At 39.0% G+C, this 19,646-nt stretch overlaps 1 protein-coding gene across 6 annotated transcripts in view; it reads right to left on the bottom strand.

Moving 5' to 3' along the window:
* Window positions 1-19,646, bottom strand: part of EEA1 (early endosome antigen 1) — a 124,795-nt gene that overhangs the window by 34,130 nt on the left and 71,019 nt on the right. For 5 of the 6 annotated variants that reach the window (XR_014804407.1, XM_084957600.1, XM_084957601.1 and 2 more), the window contains 4 exons: window positions 15,107-15,445; window positions 9,296-9,445; window positions 7,731-7,850; window positions 1,169-1,372 (listed from right to left, as the gene is read on the bottom strand). Coding sequence is in view for 5 of the 6 variants with exons in the window: in XM_084957600.1 (XP_084813726.1) it covers window positions 1,169-1,372; window positions 7,731-7,850; window positions 9,296-9,445; window positions 15,107-15,445 (813 nt within the window). In the remaining variant the exon portion in view is untranslated. Of the gene's footprint in view, window positions 1-1,168; window positions 1,373-3,256; window positions 5,892-7,730; window positions 7,851-9,295; window positions 9,446-15,106; window positions 15,446-19,646 lie in introns of those variants that run through there. The other variant, XM_084957604.1, reaches the window with a different exon arrangement.

Here is a 19,646-nt window from a genome sequence, read left to right as displayed (position 1 = left end):
TCAGGATCCAAGCCACTTCTGCGATCTACACCACAGTTCACGGAAAACACCGGATCTTTAACCCACCAAGCGAGGCCAGGGATCGAACTGGCATCTTCATGGATACAAGTCAGGTTCGTTTCCGCTGAGACATGAGGGGAACTCCCTTATAGTGCTCCTTGTACAATGTCTGAAAACAGTTATTTTATAGTTTTTCCCACTTTTCTAGCTGTTTACAGTGGGAGGACTAAATAGCATACCAGTTACTCCAACACAGCTAGAAGCAGAAGGACATAGATTTATTTTTACCTACTCTTTTTAAAAAATTGTATAGGCTTTCCTGATATTTGTATAACATGAAATGTTACATTGTATGCAACTTTCAACTAAAAACTAGACTAAAGAATTCTTCATAAAAACTGGTAACCAAGGCTAACTTTGAAATGCAGGGGAAAGTTTTGTGATATATTCTAATACCCAAATTAGAAAAGTGATATGACCTACTGAACTTTTAAAACTTTTTCATTTAGATAATTATGATTCTCCTATTGGGCAATTCTTCCCAAAAAGTGACACTAAATGCTTTACAGTTTGAAACCATATTGAGTTTCAAACTGTAAATTTTATAAGTTTTATAAAATTTTATAAGTTTTATAAGTTTCACTTAAACTAACATACAAATGTTAAAATTATAAGGCAACTTATCAAAATTGTTATTAACTATATATCCCAAAGACATGTACATTATAAAATATAGGTAACCACTAAGTCTGGATATTAAGCAATACACAGAAATAACTAATACCTGATATAGTTTATAAATATATTTTGTTCCTGACTTTCCTTTTTCAAAACATCACAAAATGCCAAGAAGCAAGTCTAACTTTTCAGTATGAACTAACTATACTTTTCCAATGAGCTAAGATGGTTAAATGATTTGCTTATGGTCACACAGGTAATAAGTTACATCCTGGGGCTTGAACTGAGATTTCCTTTATCAAATCATGGTAACTAACTTATTTTCACTGCATTAGCAACCCACTTCTAAGGTAAATGAGATGGTATTTTTCAGAAATACATAATAATTTTACAAGTACTAAAATTAGCAGAATCATTTACACAAAGCACTTAGTAAGATTTAGAGAAATAAAAATAAATTTTAGAAATAGAATACACTAGACAAGCTTACTTGTTCCTGTAATATATGGTTTTTTTCTTGCAATTGATTAAGAACAGCAGTCTCTCCTTCACCAGCCTGAATTTTTGCATAAAGATCTTCTCTTTCCTTTTCTAATAAAGAAATATTTTCTTTACTCTTCTGTAATAAGGCTTCAAGGTTCTGGATCTTTTGGTCCTTATCACCAATTTGACGAAGTACTTGTTCCAAATCATTCTGAAAAGAATTGAAAACTACTACTTTAAAGATAGAGAACTTAAAGTTATTCCTCAAACAAAATGACTCAATAAATTTTAAGATTCACACCTTTAGTCTTACACATTTACTAATCATTACATTTTAATATGGCAAATTTAAGTAAATAATTATAATTATATAGTTAACAATACAAATCTATCTGTATATTTTATATATATTTATACACGGGGGGAGCTAGCCTCACAGCATGTGGAAGTTCTGCAGCCAGGGATCAAACCCGCACCACAGCAGCAACCCAAGCCACTGCAGTGACAACACCAGATCCTTAATCTGTTGCTCCACACAAGAACTCGTAAATCTCCATTACTAACAAAATAGAATTTAACCAAAAAAAACCCCTTCAATTAACCACATTCTTACTCTAACTCTCCGACCTCGCCACCTACTACAATCCTGTTTAATCCATTTCAGGCACGTGGGCCTCCTCAGTATTTCTGATCACACCAGGCACAATCCCACCTCAGAGCCTTTGCACTCTTTCTTCTACCTGGCAGCTTCCCTACAGAGTCACGTGGCCCATTCCCCGTCCTTCAAACGTCTCCTCAAACGTCAGCTTCTCAGTCACACCTACCCTGATCTTTACGTTTACAACCGCGGCCTTGGAGTTCCCATCGGGGTACAGTGGAAATGAATCCAACGAGTATCCATGAGGATGCGGGTTCAATCCCTGGCCTCACTCAGTGGGTTCAGGACCCAGTGTGGCCGTGAGCTGTGGTGTAGGTCACAGACGAGGCTCAGATCCCGTGTTTCTGTGCTGTGGCGTAGGCCGGCAGCCATGGCTCTGATTTCGACCCCTCGCCTGGGAACTTCCATATGTCATAGGTGCAGCCCTAAAAAAGAGAAAGAAATGCTCCTTTACCAGTGCTCCCTCACCTGAACAGTTCCTCCTTCCCATAGCATTTATCTCTTCTAACATACTAAATAATTTACTTATTTTCCGTGTGTATCTGCCTCCCTCCACCCCTCACAAGAATATACACTCCATGAAGATGAGGATTTTTGCCTATTTTATTCGCTTATGTATCCAAGACACATGTGCTCTAAGATACTTACTGAATGAATGGGAAGGCAAGGGCTGCTGTCTAACAGACATACACCCACGAAGGTGCTGTTTAGTAACCCAAGAGGACCCTTCTATGGCTCCATCAAGGTCTCCTCCTTTTCTACTTTACCAAGGGCCTTCACGTTACCCAGCGCACATACAAACAGCCCACCTCCGGAACAACACCCTTGCCTGTTTTGGAGCCACCTGACCCACGGCCTTTGCCTCTGCCTCCATCATTCTAAGAGAGCCAGAGAGATTCCACCCAGAACAAGGCCCTAACAAGCCCTTCTGCAAACGTTACAGTAGCCCATCCCACCTTGCTGAGACAGAGCCAGCAACCACCTAGCACCCTCAACAATGTGTGCCAATGTTAAAATATGTGAAAACAGTTACTTTCAAACACGTTTCTCATCTATGCTTCCATCACAAAACAATGAAAAGCAGCCAGGTTTACTCTGTGGTCACCCTCTGCTCCTGCCACTAATGACCCCTCTCTGCACATCGCACTCATCTTCTGGAACCACAGTGCAGGCCTGAGCTTTTTCCAGAACTAGCACTCTACGGCCAAGTCTACCTGAAATTTGGTTCTCCCTTTAGAGGTACTCATTCCCCACCAGCCCCCTCTGATACATAAGGACTGTTCTGTTGGGCAAGCAGGAGGGGTTCACTTTTTCTAGATTTTTTTTTTTTTAATTGTCATTATTCTTACCCTCAAGTAAAAGCTTTATGACATTTTGGGAAGTATGTCATTCATTTATTCTACACTCTGTCCTGTGTTGCTATCTATAAATCCCTACCTCATTCACTGAAGACTTGAGACCTGATTTAGTCTTTCTTTCAATCCCAATTTCTGCCAATTTCCTGGGAAATACAAAATACATAGAGAATTAAGAGTACAGCCTCAACATTCACATCATCTTAATTCCTGGACCTCTACGCATTCCATTCAACCACTCACATGCAGGATCTTACAGTCACCTGAAATTGCTCCAGATAAAAAAAATGTCAATCTATCCTACTCTGTGACCAAAACTTCCTGACCATTTTTCAAGTTCCTGACCTCGTTTCTGCTCTCCAGTGTCAGAGACACTGACCTCAATTTTCTTCTAGCTTTTTTAGTACCTGCCTAGCTTCCCTTGCCGAACCTCATATATGGATGTGAACTTAACTGTTCTTCATCTACATTCTCCATTTCCTTCCACCCCCAAACTGCCAATACGGCCGCCCCAAAGAAGTCCAATCCTAGATCAGTGTTGCGATCTGCTTTCTGCACACCAACATTTCTGAACACTTTTAGAGCACATCACAAACCTCCACAGACTGGCACCACCACAGATTTCTAGATTCCGTCCTCTACTATACACTCAGAATCACCTTTTCAATCCTGTCACTTGAATGGGGGTGTCATCTTCAAACAGTCCCCTGAATAACCACATAAAAACTTAATCTCCAAATTCTTAATCTCCGCCTACCTAACATTCAGCTAGCTATACCAGTCAAACTTTATCCAAAAAGGGGAGGGAAGCAAACCTTCAGGAATGATCAACTATAGTTTTTATTCCCCTTACCTATGAAATTATACACACACATATATAATTTTAAATTTATTCAGATACATACACATTTCCTCAAGCTTCAAAAGATATCTTTCACAGCGTAAGTTCAAACTTACCACCACCCACTGTATCAGGGACATCATAACTTACCAATACCTTATTTCTTTAGTCACCTCCCATTCTCCAATATCCTCTCTACCCGTCCTTTAGTCCTGGACTATAAACATATTCAGGTGTCTCTGGTTCTCAAAAACATTTCCTAAACCAAGTCCCACTTCGGTTTCTGCCCAGTCTTTATACAATTCACATTTAAATTTCAAAAGTAATGCATGTTTACTTTCCCAACTCCTTCACCTCTCACTTACTCATCCATCACAAATCAGACATTCTCGTCTATCACTTTATTGAAATCATGTTTAACAAGGTCACTCATTCTTACCTGCCTAATCTAATAGATCTCGTTCATGTATCATACTGGGCATGCTCTCCACACACCCGCATCTGAAGCTGATGATTACTCCCAGCTTTTGTCTCTCCCTAGTCCTTGGGCTTTCCCTCTGCAAGTTCCCCTTGATTCCTCTGATCATTCTCTCTTTCTCTGTGCTCTTCTTCCTCCATTCATCCATCCCCTAAATGCTACTGTTTCCCAAAATACCAGTTGTCCATTTTTCTCTCTATACTCTCCCCTCACATCTAATAATCCATTTACCCCATATATACTGATATCTCTCGCAGGTACTGTATGGCTGGGTCCACTCCTTCAAGCTTTCAATTAATATATCCCGTAGGTGGCTCAAGACATGTCCAAAACGGAACTCATCACACTGTCCTATAACATGGCCATCTTTCTCACAGACACTAACACAGCGGATGATACTTCCGTGTACCATGCACCCAGTGATACCAGTCTGGAAGTCATTCCCTTTCTCTCTGATTCCCCACAACTATTAAGTCAGTAAGTCCTATTTATCTCCAAAATATCATTCATACTGGTCCCCATGATGCTTTTTTTCAACAATCGCTTGAACTAAGGACATGATTGTTTTTCATCGAAATCACTGCATATATTATTAGTCTTTTAACTGATCCTGTCTCAGAGTATTCTCTCCAAAACCCATCTTTCACATAACCACAAGAATAGCCTATCTAAAATCACATCTTAAGACCATCAACACTCTTCTATCTTCGAGGATAGACAGAAAGGCGTTCCATAAACTTACCCATGTCTAATACTCTGGCCTCTTCTCTGACTCATCTCTATATTATCCTTTAAGCTCCAGCAAAACTGAACAGTTTAGGTCACATCAGCTTCAGCATTCTGTCCCTGGTAACTTCTACTTGGAGTATACTACTACTACCACCTATGCCACCCAGAAACATCTACACAACCTTTGTGACAGACTGCCCTTTCTAAGGAAATTTTCAATAACTTTTTTCCCGATTCTGAGTTAAAGAACCATCCTCTATGCTATCATAATAATTGTATGCACATATGCACATCTGGAACTATACTCACTGCATTTCTCCAATTAGTTTTCAGGATATTTCATAATTAGAGACTTCGCCTGGCCTCTGTGCTATCCTTTTCTTATTCCTCCCCGGGGAATAAGAACTTAATTCTTTGGAAAGGTTGGAACAAAGAGCTAAGACTGTCTAACTCAGCCCTTCACTCTCCCTTTAGTTTACGAGACAACCTGCCTAACAGAAAGTAAAAGGCTGTCATTTCCAGGTTGGTCTGTGACTGGATGAATAAATTTCATTCTGGGGTACATTATGACAAAGACCCCTTGACTGAAGACCAGTGCCAAATCCTCTACCTCAGCTTCACACACCCTTTTCTTTGCTACTCTTTATGGTAAAACTAGAGTTACCTATATTCGTTGTATCAAACTTTTCTCCTCCCGTTTTCTCTGATGCTCTCCAACAGGCTTTTGCCCTTCCTTCTCTTTAAAAACTGCTCTTATCAATGTCATCCATGACCTCATGTTGCCAAATCCAATAGAATTCCCAGTCTTCATCTTGCCTGACCTCCAGCCTTCTGACCACTCAAATGGAAATCCTTGGAATCATCCTTGACCTCTCTGTCAATACCCCATATCAATCTATCAGTAAATCTGTCAGCTTTACCTTTCAAGTATATTTAGAATCTGACCATTTCCCACTACCTGTATCGTTTCCACTCTTACCCAGGCCATATCATTTCTTGTCTGGATTACTATAGTAGTCTCTTAGTTAATTTCTTTGATTCTACTCATGTGCCCCTACAGTCTACTCTCAATACAAGAGCCAGAGGAATCCTGTGAAATTACAAGTCAGATCAGGCTATTCCACTGCTCAGAACCCTCCAAAGATTTCTCATCTCATCCACAGTAAAATCCTTAAAATTACCTGAGCGGTTCAACATGTTCTGATCCCTTGTGATCTCTGCGCCACTTCTACCTCTCTCATCTCTCTCACTCCAAGCACTGGATTCCTGATGTTCCTTAGACAAGCTCCTGCCTCAGGGCCTGTTAATAAACTGACGCTCTTCTGATCTCCACTTGGCTCCCACCCTCCTTTCCTTCACGCCCTTCATCTTCTTAGAGAGGCCTTCCCAGACAACCCTATCACTGCAGTCCCACCTCCATTTCCCCAGAGAGTTCCTCTTCCCTCTTTTCACTTCCAGAGCATTTATGGCCATCTGACACACTATACATTTTGCCTATTTACCTGGGCTATTGTTTGCCTTCTTCACTATAGACATTTTGGTCTGCTGTCTCTGAGGTCATATACACAAAATCATTTCCTTGGCTGAGAGTAGACAGTAATGTCTATTTGTTGGACTGAATGAATCAAAGAGCAAATAAGTGAATATTCTGATCTCTATCCATCTGACTGCCATGCCACTATCCAAACTCAGAAGCGAAAGAGAGGCACATTACTTACTACTTCCCTAAACTCCCGTACTGCTGCTGTGTGCACGTCATCAGACTGCCCTGCCTAGACGGCAGGCACGATTTTCTGTGCTTACCGCAGCTCGGTTTTCTGTGCTTACCGCAGTGCCTGACACATGGTGTTCAATAACAGTCAATGAATTAATGAAAGACTGAAGGAGTAAATGAATGCCAAGGTCAAATTCATTTTAAACATCTGGGCACCACCTTACCCCTACCGTAACGAAACAAAAATTTATCTCCTTCAATCATCTGAGCTATACTGTAGAATCGATACAAATTTAACTCAATCTCTTACATTTTCTATACCTACAATTCCAGTGTTCACATGATAGTTCTAAAGCAGGGAAGGACATAACCAATAAACAGTAAGTTCTAATGAAGGAAATGCTATTTTTTGCTAACTAAACCAAGAAATTTTATCTACGTTTTCAATTTTTCAAAAAGGTATTTTTAATAAATAACAATTTATTATGTATAAATAAGAATTTAAATATTTTAAAGAAATTTAATAAATCTGTTTAAAGAGATTTAATAAATTTAAATTTTATATAAGTAAATTTATAATAGGAAATAAACCTATTTATAATAAATATTTAATGTTTTAGAGAAAATTTTCAACATAGTAACCAAAAGAAAAATATTTTCTAATTTTCCAGATAATGAAAATTATCAAAACCTTTCATAATCAAGTACTCTGCATTAACTAATTTCACCACAACAGAAGGATAATTATTTGGTTAATTTTTGTTTAAAAGGATAAAAATTCAAATAGAATTTACCTGAGCTTCTCGAAGTTTTGCTGTAGTGCTTTGCTGAAGAGCTTGTTGTTCTTGATGCTGTTGCTTTGTTTTATCTAACTGATGCTGCAATTCTGTGGAATTTGCTACTTTTTCCTTCAGCTTAAAAAAAAAAGTTGACAAAGGCATTATGCTATCACTTGTAAATATCTGACATCACCTTGAATCTTGAAATTCTCACGTCTGAAGAGAAAACTAAATTCAGACAATAGATGAAATCAACTTTAAAAGCAACATCTCATTACTTATAAAATCTTAATCTCATGATTAAGAAATTATTCCTGAGGTATAGATTCTTATCCTGAGAAGAATAAAATTCTTTTTTCCAGATTAGCATGTAGTTTATTACTGTTCTTATGTACGAATATGACCAAGGAATTCATTATATATATATTGTTGTAACAATAATCTAAATAACAGTAGCAATATTTGTTTTACTTCTAATAAAAGACAATCTGATGTGGATAACTTTGAGTTTAACCAAATAATAGTTACCATTTTTAGCAACTCAGTTTAAATTAGGATAGCATTCAATCTCATGCTTAATTTAAAAAAAAAATCCTTAAATGCAAACTCAAAGTTCATATGCACCAACTACATGTCATCAATGCCCTCCCCAACTGTTCATTTTTCAGTTTCATTAGAAACTTCACTTTGGTTTTCTATTACTGGGATAGGATATTTCCCTCCTGGGTAAGAAGACTCTTTTTTTTTTTTTTTTTTTTTTGTCTTTTTGCTATTTTCTTGGGCCGCTCTTGCGGCATATGGAGGTTCCCAGGCTAGGGGTCCAATCGGAGCTGTAGCCACCAGCCTACGCCAGAGCCACAGCAACGCGGGATCCAAGCCACGTCTGCAACCTACACCACAGCTCACGGCAACGCCGGATCGTTAACCCGCTGAGCAAGGGCTGGGATCGAACCAGAAACCTCATGGTTCCTAGTCGGATTCGTTAACCACTGTGCCACGATGGGAACTCCAGAAGACGCTTCTTAAGCAGCCTGATAGGTTCACCCTCAGAATTTTTCCTGCCTAAAGGTTAAGAGTAGTCCTCTTTGTAATTTTCTTTTTTTTTCTTTTTTTTTTTTTAGGGCCACACCCATGGCCTACGGAGGTTCCCAGGCTAGGGGTCGAATTGGAGCTACAGCTGGAGGACTACGCCACAGCCACAGCAACACCAGATCCAAGCCACATCTGTGACCTACACCACAGCTCATGGCAACACTGGATCCTGAACCCACTGAGCAAGGCCAGGGATCGAACCCACAACCTTATGGCTCCTAGTCGGATTAGTTTCCACTGAGCCAAGATGGGAACTCCCCTCTTTGTAATTTTTGATGACAACTTTAAGGAATACAAACACAACAAAATTACTTAATGTAGTTAATAAGTAGGATGTTATTATTGGGGAGAAATAAAAGACACAACTTAGTGTTTTTTAAAAACCCAACTAAGCTCTTGAAAATAAAGACTGAACACAACAATATTGAAGATGCCTCAAATCTATCAATACATGTACTCAAAAAAACTCATTTAAAATACAAACTTACTTCTTCTTCTAAACGAGAAAGTTTGAGCTGTAGATCAGCCACTTGTTGTTCTTTATCCATCAACTTTTCACTTGAAAGCTGTCTCTGTTCTTTCAGCCTACCATGAGCTTCCCCTAGTTGGCGCTCTGTCTCCAGAAGTTTGCTATGTAACTTTAGAAAAGGAAAAAAGTACGTACATATGTATAAACACACGTATACTCACCACCATTAATACCACCACCTACTTTCCAGTGTTTTATTTTTCACCAATATAAACATATTAATTTTCATGATACTTTGGAGGAATCTGAAATCCAACTGAATTTTTTAATCATATAACTGATGATGAATTACATAAAGCTGTAATCAAACATCAGTTTTCAGGGCTTTTGCTCCCTTTTAAAAAAAAAAAGTGAACTTGAAGCTCTTGTTAAGATCTAAGTGTTGTAATCACTTAAGGAACTCAATAAAATGAAACTTAAAAATTAAGACACTTAAGGCACACTCAGACCTACTCCATTTTAGGTTTTGTGTCAGTTTTTTACTTTTTAGGGCCACACCCACAGCATATGGAATCTCCCAGGCTAGGGGTTGAATCAGAGCTGCAGCTGCTGGCCTATACCACAGCCACGGCAACACCAGATCCAAGCCGTGTCTGCAACCTACACCACAGTTTATGGCCAACGCCGGATCTTTAATCCACTGAGCGAGGCCAGGGATTGAACGCAGCATCCTCATGGATAGTAGATGGATTCATTACCACTGAGCCACAACAGGAACTACCTCCACTGTAGGTTTTTTTTTAATTCCAGTGCTTCTTTTTGTTTTTCCAAGTTATGAACTACCACCGCTGACTTCTTATATTTGGATAATGAATAGAGCACAAAGCATTCCAAGCCTTGAAATGGCACACAATTTCTAAATAAGACAGAGGAAAGAATATTTTCTTAAAATATTAGGTGATTCTCATTCATTAACTTTAAAATTGCTAGCTAGCTAAAACTAAAGGAGAAATTTGTCTTGGAGCTAAGAACTATCACTTTCTCAAATTCCTAATTTTCTCTGAAACTACCAGAAATTACAGCCAATTTCTCCTGTGGGATTGACCAGTGGTGGTTCTATTTAAAAAAAGTTTTTTAAGGTAATATTAATTTTATTTATTTACATATCTATATATTTTTTATGGCTGCACCCATGGCATATGGAAGCTCCCAGGCCAAGGACTGAGTCCAAGCTGCAGCTGGCAACGCCAGATCCTTTAACCCACTGCACTGGACCAGGGATCAAACCCGCACCTCTGCAGTGACCTAAACCACTGAAGTCATATTCTTAACCCACTGTGCCACAGCAGGAACGTCTATATTAATTTTAGAAGAATTACTGCACAAGTGCTGGGAGTGTAGAATAAAAAAGAGAGGCATGGAGATAAGAATGCAAGACATTCGGCAAGGCTTACACACTGAGAGTGCTTCTACACTCCAGCCTCTTAACACATTAAATCGAATCTCAGTACATACCTCAGCAAAACTGAATATTAGTAATGGGCACTCTGCAATTGTTTTCAATCAAAACTATTCACGTTAAATCTGAAAATACTAAGAATCTACAGCCTTTGTGTCATATATACACTCACATGCTCTATACCCGCATATGTCTTCATAGAAATTCATAGCTGGCAAGGAAAAATAAAGCTATATCAGAAAGTGGGCACCTACTATTTTCTTGTGCTATGAAACAACTTGTGGCTATCAAAATATATCCTATCCTCAATAAAGAAAACTAAAGTGTATTTCTAAAGTAAAACATACTTTCATCTAGCTAAAACAGCAATCAGTAACAAAGAGAAGGCATTAATTTTACTCTTGTCCTTAGCCAGCATACTGATAAATCTCTCCTTTCTCTTCTTCTTAAAATGCAGCGAATAAGCACTGTAATAGCTACCTGAACCCTCTTCTTCTCACTACGAGAACTGGATCCAATCCTGAAATATATGAAAGCCTTCAAAGGCCTTCAAAGTAAACTCATATTTCAAGCATCTAAGTACTTAATCTGTTGTAAACAGGCATTACCCATTTAGTTCCTGATTTTACTGGATAAGACTCTCCCAATATCATTATTAACACAGAGATAATCATCAGACTTCTCCCCTAGAAGTTTAGATTTAGTACATTTGAGCTGAAGCCCAGAAAGCCATATTTTCATATCAAGAATCAGATAACCTTACCTTCAGGAAAGTTCAGTAATCACTTGCCAAAAAGTAACACTTTAGGAGTTCCCTTTGTGGCTCAGCGGTTAAGGAACCTGACTAGGATCCGTGAGGATGCAGGTTAGATCCCTAGCCTTGCTGAGTGGATTAAGGATCCCGTGTTGCTATGAGCTGTGGTGTAGGTCTCAGACATGGCTTGGATCCCACGTTGCTGTGGCTGTGGCTGTGGCTGTGGCGTAGGCTGGCAGCTGTAGCTCTGATTCGACCCCTAGCCTGGGAACCTCCACATGTCACAGGTGTGGCCCTAAAATAAATAAATAAAGTGGTCCTGGAAGGCTTTATTGAGGAAACAACACTGGAGTAAGCCTTATGAAGAAGTGAAGTCAACAGCACACTAAGAAAAAAAAAAAAAAAAAAAAAAAAAAAACCACAGGCCAAGTAAAAGGCAGGAAAGCACTGTGAAGTATTAGTGTGTGTGGAGAACTGAAGGCAGTCAGCAAGGTTTCCCATGGTGAGAGATGAGCTTGAATACATAGTGTGGGCCATGCTACATGCAGATGTTTACATGACCAAGTAAGACAGCTGGATTCAATTCAAAGCCACCAAAGGGTGTTCGGCCGAGGAATAAATTGACAATCCTTCACATTTTTAAAATGATGCTTCTGGCTTCTTTATGGAGAATAGACTAAGGAAGTCCCTAGAAGAAAACTTGTAAAAAGCTAATGCAGTAGCCCAGGTAAGCAATGGCAGCAGCTTAGATTAAGGGCGGCAGCAGCACTGGTGAAAGGAAGGGGACAGATTTGAGTCATCCGTGAACAGCAGCCTACAGACAGCACAGCATGCTGACGGGAAGGTGAGTGGTATCACTTCAAGGCCTTCAGTATGACCTTCTCACTTTGTACAGAATTGTGACTAAACCAAAATATTATGTGTGCATTTTTCTTTGTATAAAAATACTGAATAGGTTCTCAAAAATTCCTGATGCCTCTACACCTACTGACAACCAAATGAAACCCAAACTCCTCAGCCTGCTACACAAGATCCTACATAATACAGTTCTAAATGCTCTTTGCAATCAAAATAGTCCAGTGCCATTATACATACCCTATCAGAACATCTTCTTAGAATACTCCTCGTAACACGCTCTTGCCCGAGTTTACTATGCTGCCTCAAGACCCTCATGCCTTCAAGCTGGTACCTGTCAAAACCCACCCAATAATCACAATTTCAAGCACCACCTCCCGCTCACAGTTTTTCTTCATCACATAACAGAATAAAATAATTATACAATATGAAGTACTATGGCGGGGGGCAAGAAAACAGGAGAGGAACTTTTCCAAATTCCCACAGTAAGCTCATAATATTATAGTTATCATATTCTTTGATAGAGGATAGTACCTGCCTCATCCTCAATGAGATTTACATAATTTTTTTTTGTCATTCTCTCTTTGTAGGGCTGCACCCACGGCATATGGAGGTTCCCAGGCTAGGGGTCCAATCGGAGCTGTAGCTGCAAGCCTACGCCAGGGCCACAGCAATGAGGGATCCGAGCCGCATCTGCGACCCACACCACAGCTCACGTCAACACCAGATCCTTAACCCACTGAGCAAGGCCAGGGATCGAACCCGCAACCTCATGGATGCCAGCCAGGTTCGTTAACCGCTGAGCCACGACAGGAATTCCAAGATTTACATAATTATTTAAGGCAGGTACTGTTTCCTTTTTTATCTCTGTATTTCCTAATAAATAAGGCATGGTATCTTTTAGAAACCATAAATGCCCAATTTGTTTATCTGAACTGAAAGTCAAGTATCTAAGTTATATTTAAGTTATTCACAGATATCCCCGAGCCTCTGTTTCCTTCCATTGTGAACGCCTACATTTATTCATTCACTTACTTACTCACTAAAACATTTGCTAATCAACAAGCAAAATGCCAGAGAGCTGGGATAAAAACTGAGTAAAGACATGGTCTCTGCACCCACAGAGTTCAGAGACTAGTGAAGAAAGATACAGAAGTTACGATAATATACCATACTATAGTTACTCAAGCAATCAAGATGTGTACCTGCTTAAGAAATCTCTGGAGGAGGTGGCAACAAGAAGTGGCAATATGCAGAAAAATATATCTGGAAAAGTGACGGGTAAAGTAAGTAATATTTACAAGGAGAAGAAAAATAGGAAGAATATCTCAAGCTAAGAAGACAGAGGAGTCATGCCACAAAGCAAGTGTTACTGATCTTTAAGAGAAGAGAGTTGAACATTATCAAAAAAGTGACTGAGAACTTCAGTCTCCCTCAAACTACCATTTTTCTACCACTTTTAATGTCACCTATAAGAATAATTACAATACAGAATTCAAAAATTGAGTTAGTGTTGGACTTCCCATCATGGCTCAGTGGTAAGGAAACCAACTAGTATCCATGAGGATGAGGGTTCCATCCCTGGCTTCACTCAATGAGTTAAAGATCCGGCGTTGCCATGAGCAGTGGTATAGGTCAGACACAGCTTGGATCTGGCATTGCTGTAGCTGTGGTGTAGTCTGCCAGCTGCAGCTCTGATTCAGCCACTAGCCTAGAAACTTCCATATGCCATGGGTACAGCACAAAAAAAAAAAAAAAAGAAAAAAGAAAATCTGAGTTAGTGGGAAAGTCAAAATTTCGATTAAACTTCATCCGATAGGTATTATTTATCTATAAAAAATAGTTGTTAGGACTAATTTGTTTTCTTCTTTTAAAATATCTAATTTTTAGGGAGTTCCCATAGTGGCTCAGTGCTAAAGAACCCAACTAGTATCCATGAGAATGAGGGGTTCGATCCCTGGCCTTGCTCAGTGGGTTAAGGATCCAGCACTGCTGTAGTGTAGGTCGCAGATGCAGCAAGGATCCTGTATTGGTGTGGCTGTGGTGTTTGCCAGCAGCTACAGCTCTGATTCAACCCCTAATGTGGGAGCTTTGTTATGCTGCAGGTGAGGCCCTAAGAAAATAAAAAGAAAAAAAAATCTAATTTTTATATTATTGGCTTAATAATACTTATATTTTGATGGAGTTCCCGTCGTGATGCAGCGGGAATGAATCCGACCAGAAACCCTGAGGTTGCAGGTTTGATCCGTGGCCTTGCTCAGCGGGTTAAGGATCTGGTGTTGCCGTGAGCTGTGATGTAGGTCACAGACGAGGGTGGGATCCTGCGTTGCTATGGCTGCGGTGTAGGCCGTCAGCTGTGCTAGCCTGGGAACCTCCATATGCTGCAGGTGTGGCCCTAAAAAGCAAAAATAATAATAATAATAATAATAATTTGAAATTTCAGTAACGAGAACATAAAAAAGATTCAGACTTTTAAAAGAATTATCAACCATTTGAATTATTTAAATAGCTAATACCTACTGAGAACCTACCATGTGCCCAGTACTACGTTAAGCAACTTACATGTATTAATTCATAAATACTCCACAATATTCATTTTAAAGGAAATTGAAATTTAAAAAATAAGATTTGACTCAATACTACAGGTCATGAAAGTTAAGAGTTAATTTTTTTAATGGACTATATTATCATCAAACAACCATCAAATACACTAAGAAGAAACCACAGGGGGAATTACAATAAATAAAAATAACAGCTCTTACCTGATTAATTTCACTTTGGAGTTGTAACCCATGCTGCTCCTTCTCTTCTCTCTGTTGTTGTAGCTGTTTAAACTCTGCCTTAAGATGCTGGTGCTTAGTCTCCACTTCTGATAATTCTTCTTTGAGCTTTTGAGTAGCTTCTCCCTTTTCACCCAATTCTGCCTGTATTCTCTGCAGTGAAGTTTCAGATGCAGATAACCTTGACTGAAGCTGTTGACAATCTAGGTCTTTTTGGTGAAGGCTTGCTTGTATATTCTTCTTACTCACACATTCTTCATTATGTTTCTCCTCTAACTGAGTATAGTCTAGTTCTTTCTTCTGCAACTTTTCAGTCAAGTTCTGAAATATCAATTTAACAATTTACTTCCTTTCCTAATATTTTAATTACTCTAATTAATCTTCAGAGTGATATATCATTTCTATTAAATGTTTTAGTCAATACTGTAAAAAGAGTGAAAATATTGTAAACAAGAAGAATTAAATTATTAAATACTAAATGGTTTTATTATCAGTCCACTTGACTAAGCTCTACTAATGTAATTTAAGAACTACCTATAAAATTTTGACATAAAATGAAAACACTAAAATCGACTAACTAGATTCTTTAGAGTGTGCAACATATCTATAACCTCCTATTTGAATTAAAAATTAAAACTACCTATCATCAAAAATTATTTTAGGAGTTCCCATCATGGCTCAGTGGTTAACAAATCCGACTAGGAACCATGAGGTTGCAGGTTCGATCCATGGCCTTGCTCAGCAGATTAAGGATCCGGCACTGCCATGAGCCGTAGTGTAGGTCGCAGACCTGGCTCGGATCTGGCGGTTGCTGTGGCTGCGGTGTAGGCTGACAGTCTGATTGGACCCCTAGCCTGGGAACCTCTATATGCCGTGGGTGCAGCCCTAAAAGGACAAAAGACAAAAAAAAAAAAAAAAAAAGAAATACATAATAAATTACGCTGATCATAAAGATCCACTGTATTTATACATCTGGTCAATTTCTAAGAGGACAACTCTGATATCAAAGAAATTAAAAATCAAACTGAGATACAAAGATTAAAGTGTATGTGGTGGTTTTCTACATATAGTTTGACAGGAGGGGGAAAAAGTGGGGTAGGAGGTACAGAGGTTTTCATAAGCCATAAAAAAGAGTAAATTTTAAAAGCCAGTCAGGGGAGTTCCTGTTGTGGCTCAGCAGAAACGAATCTGACTAGCATCCATGCATGAAGACACAGCTTCAGTACCTGGCCTTACTCAGTGCGTTAAGGATCCGGCATTGCCATGAGCTGTGGTGTAGGTCGCAGACGTGGCTTGGATCCCAAGTTGCTGTGCCTGTGGCATAGGCCAGCAGCTACAGCTCCGATTCGATCCCTAGCGGGGAACCTCCATGTGTCACAGGTGCGACCCTAAAATGACATTAAGTAATTAATTTAATTAAATAAAAGCCAGTCAGAACCAAGAGGTGATAAGAAATGGACAACAGTAAACTGGTATGATTTCTTTGGAAAATAGTTTGGGATCACCTAGTAAATTTGAGCATGTATGTAGCCCACAATGCAGCAATTTCACATGAGAATACATAACAGAGAAATTCTTACACAAATGCATGAAGTTTGTATGTGGGTGTTCACAGCTATAGTATTTGAAATAGTAAGAAAAAAACTGTGAAAAAATAGGAAGCATATATAGATCACTTCTGCTGTACACCAAATAATATAACTGTTACATAGAAGAGCATTTATGTGATTTAATTATAGACTAAGCTAGCTGATTTTTCCATGAAACACCAGTTTTTATGATAAAGAATGACAGACAAACAATAATTATTCAGACTTGGGTAGGAAGAGAAACTGTCACTTCAAAGAATAGAGCTGATAGTATTGACTGCCAATGATAAAACTCAAGCTTCCAAATGAAGCTTAGAATTTTGGAAAACTTGTATTTACCACCAGAAGCTTGACACGTCCTCATACTTAAAGCTTATTCTGACATTAATGGTTTATATTAACAAATGTGATTTATTTATTTTTTTGTCTTTTTTGCTATTTCTTGGGCCGCTCCCACGGCATATGGAGGTTCCCAGGCCAGGGGTCCAATCAGAGCTACAGCCACTGGCCTACGCCAGAGCCACGGCAACGTGGGATCCAAGCCACATCTGCAGCCCATACCACAGCTCACGGCAACGCCGGATCGTTAAACCACTGAGCAAGGGCAGGGACCGAACCCGCAACCTCATGATTCCTAGTCGGATTCATTAACCACTGTGCACAATGGGAGCTCCACAAATGTGATTTATTTCATATTATACAATGAAATGTGTCAATATTAAAAATCAACAGAGTTCCCATCATGGCTCAGTGGTTAACGAATCCAACTAGGAACCATGAGGCTGCAGGTTTGATCCCTGGCCTTGCTCAGTGGGTTAAGGATCTGGCATGGCCATGAGCTGTGGTGTAGGTGGCAGACGCAGCTTGGATCCCGTGTTGCTGTGGCTCCAGTGTAGGCTGGCAGCTACAGCTCTGATTCGACCCCTAGCCTGTGAACATCCATATGCCGCGGGTGCGGCCCTAGAAATGGCAAAAAGACAAAAAAAAAAAAAAAAAAAAAAAAATTGGCATAACTCAGTCAACCAATATTTTCCACATGACTAATGCATGATGTTAGAAAACTATGCACAGGAGAGGTCCACTCACAAGGCAAGATAGAGGGAAGAATTCTAATGTTACAAACTGCATTGATACGGTTTCAGACTGTACACTCTCACTTTTGAGAAACTATACCTTATCTAGTTTCAGTATAATATCAAATAAAAACAAGCTACAATTATCTAAAAAAATGTTAAGACAGCATTCTCGCTTTTCCCACTACGTAACTGTGTGAGACTAAATTTTCTTCATACACTTCCATCATATCACAACATACTAAATGTAAAAGCAGATATGATAATCCATCTCTCCTATATTAAGCTAGCTACTAAGAAGGTTTGCAAAAATGTAAATCACTACCACTATTTTCTGTTTTGGAAAATAGCCATTTTTCTAAGAAATGGTATGTATGTTAATATTTAATGGCTATGTTTTTAAGTAAATTAACAAATAGATTTTTAATTTGTTTATATTTGTAATGTAATTATCCACACATATAACCCCCCAAAATAAAAGCTCTTTGGGGTTAGTAACAGTTTTGAGAACATAAAGTAATCCTGAGATCAAGAAATTTGAGAACTACTAGCCAAGGGTGTAAGCAATAAATTACCCTAAAATATAGCAGCTTCAAATTATACCTATTATCTTACAGTTTTTGAGGGTCAGGAATCCAGAAACGGCTTGGCTGAATGGTTCTACCTCAGGGCCTCTCAAAATATTGTAGCAAACTATGGACCAGAGTTGTAGTCTCTGAAGACCTGAAAAGAGCTGGAAGATGTGCTCCCAAGCTCATTCGCCTGGCTCTGGCAGGAGGCTTACTGTTCACAGCTAAGTATTCTCACCTCTTTTTCCCCTTTCGAACATGTTATTTTCTGCCCTGATTTTTTGTTGTTGTTGTTACACTTCACCAAAATATTAGGATCAAGTTATTAAAAGCAAAAAGTCAAGAAATTCACCATACTTTTGAATAAAAACATTTAGTAACTCCCTACTCCTCTACCACCAAAGAAGTAAAGACATGAAAAAAGGTATTAATATCAATACCTGCCCTACCCCAAAACTAAGTATTACCTGTTGCTCATCTTTAAAGATAACAGAATAAAAACAGAGAGCCCATAAATAGTCAAATGATTTTTCAGCAAGGGTGCCAAGACCATTCAATAGGGAAAGGACAGTCCTTTAACAAATTGTGCTGGGAAAACTGGATTTCCAAATGCAAAATAATGAAATTGGATCCTTACCTTACACTATAAAAAAACTAACTCAAAATGGATCAAAGACCTAAACCTAGAAGCTAAAACAATAAAACTATTAGAAGAAAATGTAGCTGAAAAGCTTCATGACACTGAATTTGGCAATAATTTCCTAGATATGACACCAAACACAAAATCATCAAAAGTAAGAACAGATAAACTGCATTATGTCAAATTTAAAACTACCACACATCAAAAGTGTGATACTGTGCAATACCCATTAGGTGTGATCCCCACTTCTGGAACCAGGCTCCTAAAACCCTGGGAATTTCCTATGTGAGAAACACCATAAAGATATCCTTTATCAAAACAAGCCCCTTTCAGCCGCCCCTAAGTTTATATTAATGAGGTGATTTTCTTAGCAAGCCTAAATTATGAGGAACCATCCCTGAAGAAAGGGTTGGAACTGTCAGTCTCACCCCAAGCTCCAGGGAGGGAAGAAGGGCTAAAGGTTGAATTAATCACCAGTGGTCCATGATTTAATCAATTACACCCATGTAAGGAAGAAAAGGGTTTTGAGAGATCCTGACTTAGTAAACAGGTAGAGAGCACCCAAAGGAAGTACAGAAGTTTCAAACCCTTTCCCACATACCTTGTCCAGTGCATCTCTCCCATCTGGCTGTTCTTAAGTTACAGTCATTT

The sequence above is a fragment of the Sus scrofa genome, chromosome 5, assembly GCF_054392235.1.
Source record: "Sus scrofa isolate SSC_HxYL_T2T_F1_AM1 chromosome 5, Sscrofa_HxYL_maternal_Yorkshire_Landrace_v2.0, whole genome shotgun sequence".
NCBI lineage: Eukaryota > Metazoa > Chordata > Mammalia > Artiodactyla > Suidae > Sus > Sus scrofa.
The sequence above is the reverse complement of the archived record's forward strand: the minus strand, read 5'-3'. Positions and strand labels throughout refer to the sequence as shown.